Source organism: Arachis duranensis, chromosome 9 (assembly GCF_000817695.3).
Source record: "Arachis duranensis cultivar V14167 chromosome 9, aradu.V14167.gnm2.J7QH, whole genome shotgun sequence".
Classification (NCBI taxonomy): domain Eukaryota; kingdom Viridiplantae; phylum Streptophyta; class Magnoliopsida; order Fabales; family Fabaceae; genus Arachis; species Arachis duranensis.
Window position 1 is genome coordinate 117530819 of NC_029780.3, and position 7621 is coordinate 117538439.

A 7621-nucleotide genomic window follows, 5' to 3' on the forward strand; every position below is an offset into this window, starting at 1 on the left:
AGCAATTAATTTTTTTTCAATCGAATTAAAAACATTAAATAAAAATAGATATTGAATAGTTAAAGAGTGGGTTGATACTAGGAGTAGGAAATAAAAAATTATCATAATTCAACAGAAAAAATATTATAAGACTGTTGAAATAAATAAAATAATATTTTATTATTCTATAAATATTATTTATATACACTCTTATTCTTAATAATTTTTTCAATTTTTTTCAATCTTTTTCTTTTTAATTTTTCCAACCAAAATTATGCTCATTCTTTTTAATCCAAATTTATAATATTCAAATTTTGTAAATCTTTATGGATTAAATGCTATAGACTTTAATGATGATAAATAAAAAATCATACACAATATAATATTTTAATACTGACAATGAAAAGAAGATAATAAAATGTTTATTAATACGTAGTTAAATGTTTCAATAAATCTTGTAGTTAGTACCGACCAAAAAAATAAAATATTTTGGAATTTGATCTATCACTACAGTAAAAAATCTAATCCAAACAAAAAAAAGCAGTTACAACTAACAAATAATGTCAAAAGATCAATAAGATAATTGCACAGTTTATTAGTTGCTATGATCAAGTTACTCGAAACATAAAAAATGCTTCGAATTCTGATAATATAAAGAAGTTGACATATAAATAGGGGTGGAAACATGTTAGGTTAGGTCAGACTTTATTCTTAATTGGTCTGAGTTTGGCCTGTGCAACATGTTATACACTTTTTCTAAAGTATTAAGTTTGGTCTGTTATTCAATCTGGTCTGGTCTAAAACCTGTTAAAAGGCCTAATAATTTTTTTTTACAAAAATAATAAAGTCAATTAGTAAACCTGGACCTAACCTATTAACATAATAAAACTTTTATAAAAATTTAAATCTGTATCTATTTTATAATAAACCAGATCAAACCAAATTAAATACAAATCAAACTACAGACCATTGACAAATTACTTGATCTTTTTTCACCCCTTACATATAAGCTCTATTTTATAAATTATAGTGAAAAGTTCACTTTTAAAATGCATTGAAATATGTTTTGTTTAGAATAAAAATAAAAAAGCTAACTACCAATACAGAGTAGAGAACTCTAAAACTAAAAAAACTAAAGTCAATGCCGGAATTGGAATATACTCATTGTCATTAAATCCAAAATTACCATATACTGAAGAAATTGATGATATGGACTCCTCTATTCACTCACAATGATCAAAGAAGAATAAGAGAAATAATAAGAAAAAAAATACAAACATCTAAAAATCTTAATTAAAAAATTCATCAATAATTAATTAAAAATTTATCTCTCATAAAAAATATTAAAAATACTAGTATGAAAGAATTATTGGATAAAAATAAAAACGAAGAGAGAGAACATAAAAAAATTATAATAATAAAAAAAAATTATAAATTCAAACGGTGATAAAATAATATTGCTAATTAGTTAAAAATTAATTTTTTTAATTTAATAATTATATTAATTTATTTTTATTTTAATTAATTAAATAGGTAAATATGCAATAGAAACCAAAGTTAGTCTCTTCTATTAAAAAACACCTTTTAGTCTATATTTATTGTTTATATGACAAAAAAAAATCTTGTGTAAAATTATATTTTTTGATAAATGAATGGTAAATAAAAACGAGAGAGAATTTCTCACTAAAATTATTCTAAGATTCTTCACGGGAAATTAAAGAAAAAACTATATATTTGACCTATTTCTTGAGAGTATCAATTGAAGTACTTTGGGATAAAAATAATAATAAAACTGAACAAATAAATGCTTTCTTTGTAAAAAGAGATTATATTTTGATTTTTGACAGAAAAGATAATTTTTATATTCAAAATTCACTAATATTCATTATGTGAAGTATTTTTCTGTATATTTATATTAAAAGGTATAATTGCTTCGAATATTAGTTGGATAAATACAACTAGACCAGTATTGATATTTGGATTTTGTGTGGTGTTGTTTTTTATATTTTACTTTATTTTTTATATGTTAGTCTTTGTCCCATGAATAATGTATTTTTGAGTTTTTTTTTTTGGTGACATCTATTTTTGAGTTTGATACTCATATTTAATTATAAAAATTAAACAGAAATTAAATTACAAATTAGTTTTTAATTATAGATTAAATATCGAAGTAGACTATTTTAAAATCATCCTTATTATATAGATTATCCAAAAAAAAAAAATTCAGCCCCATTAAATGAAAATTTATTATTACTTTTCTTTCCAATAGTCATATAGATGCTTAAGGAAATGAATTTCAGCTGTCAAAATTGTCAGATCTATATGCATATATACGCCAACTTATATGCTCGATATATAAATTCATACTCTCAGGTCTGAGATGTGCTGCAAAAATGACATATTCATTCTCTATAATTATGGTGGGATAGATTCAGGGTCCAAGGTCTTTGGATAAATCTACTAATTTTAGGCTTAACTATTTTTCCAAAGTAATCATTTTAATGTAACTATTTACTTATATGTAACAAATACTAAAATTATATATAATTTTCTAAAAAATTCAACGAGAGAGCTATACTTCAAATGATATAATTTTTTTATATTCATCTAGAGGTTATAGTTCGACTCTCATCATTTCTAATTTTAGAAAAAAAATAATAAAAAATAATCTAATTTAAACTTTTTTTTTAAAATTACTAAAGGCATTGCATTGTATTTAGGTTTAATTATTCTATTGGTCTTTATAGTTTTACTAAATTATTAATCAGGTTAGTTATATCATTTTCATATCAAAAACGTTAAAATTAATAGAATATTTCTATCAAAATACATGCAGTCAAAGATTAAATTAATTTTTAATTATGAATATTTTTAATTTACGAAAAAATATTTAGTTAAATCTAATATTTTTTACATTAGAAAAAATTTAACTAAAAATAGTATATAGATCTAATTAAAACAAAAAAAATACAGAGACCTAATTATAAATTGACTATGCTATATGTACACTAAAATAAGCTATCAAAGTCAACCACTAGTATAAAATACATATTAAAATATAAATATATATTGAACATAAATTCAATCACATATATATTTATACACAAATACATTGATAACTAATTTTAGTATATAAATAATATTTTTAAATTATAAATTTAATAAAATTATAAGAACGAACCGAATAATTAAACCTTCTATTTATTGTTTTCTTTTTATTTTTCCCTTAGCTTGTAGTACAACAAGCACATTAATTATTTTTGCCCAGCCCTTAGGTTATTGTTGTATGTACTATACAGTATAGAGACATGCAATGCATTAACTATTTCATTGCTTCAAATGGCTAACAATGTTGTGGTTCTTTGTCGCTGCCACAAGAGATTCCATTGACATTAAATAGAGGAGATAGTGTTTGCTTCTGCTCCTGAAGATGATGGGTCACAATCCCCAAAGAGATCACACACACAACACAAGGAACAAGCAAAATGCAATCTACAAGCTAACCTATACACTAAATAATAAATGCAACAACTTTTCAGTCTCTAGATATTATATATTTATATGTGTCATATGCTATATATCCAATTATTATAATATATAGGAAAATTTGTAAGTATACCGTTATATTAGTGTTTTAGTAATATGCAGCCATACACATTTGCATATAAGTATGAATGGATTGGATCCATATATAACACCAATTTTGTCTTTGCAGCCAAAATTATATCTCTATGATTATTATGTGTGACTAGTCATTCTAATTATTATATATTCTCTTTTTTGCACAAATTAACATGACACAATAATTACCAAATATGGCTTAGAGTTTATATATAACAATCAATCATGGTGACACATTCAGAAACATGTAGAAAGGAAGGAAAAAAAAAAACAATGCAACACTCATATATATAGCCTTATCATAGGATACCCAATCTTATTATTAACACGGATAACCAAAATAAGGTACATGCTATATATATACATATAGAGGAGATATTGAAGAAAGAATCATAGCTAGCCATATAGGAGCTTTGATTCAAGGTATTTCGTGTCATTTGGGTTATGTTAGGTGCTATAAATGAATTTTAAATTATATGTATGAAGTAGATTTTTTAAATATTTTAAATTTCATATTACATATGTCCAATAATTGCAAATAATTTTGTTTTAATAATCAATGTCAATTTAAATTTTTAGTCTATATTATTACATAATATAATTTCAGAGGTTATATGGTTAAAAGATCTGAAATTTGATCTTTTTTACTCCTATTTTGACAAATAAAAAAAAGTTTTTTAAAATAATGGCATACACAAATTTAAAAGAAATTTTTAAAACAATTCTGCCTAGGAAATCAATTAAGAGATAGTTAATTAGACTATTAGAGTCAATTAGTTAAAAAACAAGAGATCTGTTATAAAAAAGAAAAAACAACCTCTTACTACCCTAATTTTTCGAATTTCAAAACTAAAAATACAAAAGATTAGTTTGAGTTAATTTAGGTTGTAGTTTGCCCCCCTAGAATTTTTCTTTTTCGAATAAATAATTTTATGATAAGTTATTAAATTACATAGATAACCCAATTTGAATTGGTCGAGTGATCAACTCACTCGTTCGCTTAAACAAGTATTGAGAGTTTGAATTCCATCGTGCATATGGAGCAACCCATTGACGAGTAATATATCCTTCAATAGAGTTCAAATTCGTGGTGGATTAGTCATTAGCCTATCAAATTAGAATATTCCGTGGATAACCAAAAAATAAATCACATAGACTGAAAGAGTAACTCTTATTTGTTTCTCCTTTATGGACTAGTGTTTTGCAGACAAATCTGTATATTTATTGTTACGTTATAAATGTAGAGGAGCTCGGATCCTAATTAAATGTGAAAAATTCAAAAAGTAGGATATATATCTTGCTTGTGATAACATAGTTATTCAAATTTGGTTACCCAACATATAGTTAAATAACTAAACAAAATATAATGTTTTCCCTTCTTCATGCACTATTTAGTATATATGTACCAATTCAAGTGACAAATATGAAATATTATAGCCATGCAGATTCAATTGATAGGTATTTTTGGAAAATAAAATTGATAAACAAAATCTAAAAATATCTTGAATAAATATAATAAAATCTCCTTTAATAATCTCTATTATATATAATAAATAATACACAATAATGGATAAGTCATTTCAGTTGGTTTAATTTTGGCAATGGCAGCAGATCTCCCACGCCATTGACATCCTATTCCTATATATCTGCATGAAACTCATCAATTAATGGATTAATTATTAATTATTAAAAGTTATCCCTGACGATCATTATGGATTGATATAAAATAAGTGTGGATTTCATGTATGTCCATTATATTATACTTTGTTTTTAATAATATAGATTTATTAACATGCTTTCTCTTATGTATGTGTAAGATTCCTTTAAGTACATACAGTGAAGTCAAATTCTTTCACTTGTGTATATATATATATATACACTACTGTTTAAACTGTTACTAATAGTTTATGCTTCATTATTGTTATTATTCCTTCATTTGAATTTCATTTAAATCCCTACATATATAAAATGAAATAATAAATAAGTGTAGTAGAGATCAGAGCAATAAATACTTTTCATATTTTTCTTGTTTTTTACCATTTATAGAATTTTTATTTTTACTTACATCAAGGATAACCACTGTTCCAACACATTCAAATGAATAGTATGATAGATAGATGATCATCATTCATCATGATGAATCCATCATGAACTTTCAATTTCACTTATTAAATGATCCATATACATAGACATTTTATTTAGGATAAATTAAAAGAAACAAACTGCAGTAGGAAAATAATCAAACTAGGGCTTAACAAAGGGAAATTAGGGTTATCATCACCATATATATTTAAAAAAAGAGAAAAAAAATAGAATAGGTTACATTAATTAACATTCCTATAAATTAGATATATATATATATATATATGCTTCACATATTAGTTCCTTAATTGTACTTAGTACTTACCCTAAATCAGCAATAAGTACTATTAATTAATTACTCTTAATGAAGATTATTAGCATCTAAGATCAGATTAGAGAAAGTGGTTGCCAAGCTGAGACAGTAAGAAGAAACCTATTTTGCCACCCTAAAGAGACAGCCCTTCCTTCATCTCTCTCCGAAACCCTGAAACCGCCGCCGCCGCCGCCGCCGTCGCTGTCATCTTCTTCTTCAAACTGCATTGGACAATAATGAGTCCTCATCTTCAAAAGTAGCTTGGCTTGAATCATGGCCTTGGAGCTAATCTTATTCCCAACAAAACCATGATTCTCCATCCTCGCCTTCCATGCCTCCATCCTCTCATACTTAGCACAATCACCAATGTTGTTGTTTTCATAGTTGTTGAGCATGTTCTTGATCTCTTTCCCAAGAAGCTTCTTCTCAATCCTGAGCCTCTCAGCACTCTCCAATGGAAGACAATCGTCGAGAGAATCGAACATGGCTGCAAAGTAGTGCAAGGAGTCGGTGAATCTTGACAAGAATGTCCTTGTTGGGGTCCTGCTACCTTCTTGCTCAACCAACACAACAATGGAGGGGCTAAGTGAATGCACAAACCCCAATGTGTCTGAGATCTTCGTGAAACAACTCAACGTGTTCAAGTATGATACCAAGTTCACTGCCACCGTTTCATTCTTCTTCTTCCTTAGGTTTATCACCCTTGACCCTCTCAGAAGCCCTTGAAACTCAAACACTAGGTTGCTAAATCCCTTAGAGAAGCTCACTAATCTTGACTCCGTTTCTTGCAGCTCCTTCAGATTCTTCCCGAATCCAGTTACCTATGTTACCATGGTACAAAGAGTTTACGAAAGAAACGAAGAATTATTTCAAAAAGTATTATTTTTAATAATAATAAATAACTAACGTAATATTTTCATATAAAAATGATAGCCGAGAACAGTAAGATATAATTACTCTTAGGAAAATACGGCTGGTACTAGTGGCCTTTTCTGATAGCGACTGTATCAGAGAAGGCCACTGGAAGCCGTAAGAGACATCGAAATCGATGACATGAATGGAACGGTTGTTTCGATCTTCCTCCCTCTCGAAGGCCTCCAAGATTGCTTGATTGGCAGTGAAATGAGCGAATTGGAAGTAGGGAGAGACTCTATAGAGATCAGTGAAAGCACGAAACTCTTCCTCAGAAGTTGGTTCCTCCATGATCATGTCATAGAAAGGTGAGTTTCTTGTGAGAAGCCTTGCGGTTAAGCCATCAGAGAAGTAGGCCACAACACGCTCCACTGAGTCACCGGTTAGGGAAACGCTCTGGTAGAGGTCGGTGAGGTTGTTCAAGGCGGCGGCGAAGTTGTTACCGTCGACGGCAGTGGCGGTTGAGAGAAGCAAATGAATCAAAGGGAGGCCATTATTGGTGTTGTTATTCCCAAGAAGTCCTTTGTTTGTATTATCATGATTCCTATGATGTTGTCTTAGCATTTGATCTCTCATTTGTAGAAGCCTAAAGATTTTAGCTTCATAGGCCTCATGATCAAAGGTTGTGCTACTACTACAACTCATCATCATCATGATATTGTTGTTGTTGTTGTTATCTAAGATGGTCTTTCCTTTCTTTTTCTTTCTTTCCCT

At 27.7% G+C, this 7621-nt stretch overlaps 1 protein-coding gene across 1 annotated transcript; it reads right to left on the reverse strand.

Moving 5' to 3' along the window:
- Window positions 1–6069: 6069 nt before the first annotated feature.
- Window positions 6070–7608, reverse strand: LOC107467734 (GRAS family protein RAM1-like). The gene is made up of 2 exons (XM_016086908.3): window positions 6953–7608; window positions 6070–6816 (listed from the first exon to the last, which is right to left on the reverse strand). Exons 1-2 carry the CDS (start codon window positions 7559–7561, stop codon window positions 6070–6072), a joined length of 1356 nt encoding a protein of 451 aa, XP_015942394.2. The 5' UTR covers window positions 7562–7608.
- Window positions 7609–7621: the final 13 nt, after the last annotated feature.

Excerpts from the sequence above, each read along its gene's own strand:
- LOC107467734 (XM_016086908.3), bottom strand. The coding sequence starts at position 7,561 with ATGATGATGATGAGTTGTAGTAGTAGCACAACCTTTGATCATGAGGCC. Across the intron at positions 6,817-6,952 it reads CCAGCCGTATTTTCCTAAGA|GTAACTGGATTCGGGAAGAA; the intron begins GTAATTATATCT and ends ATGGTAACATAG.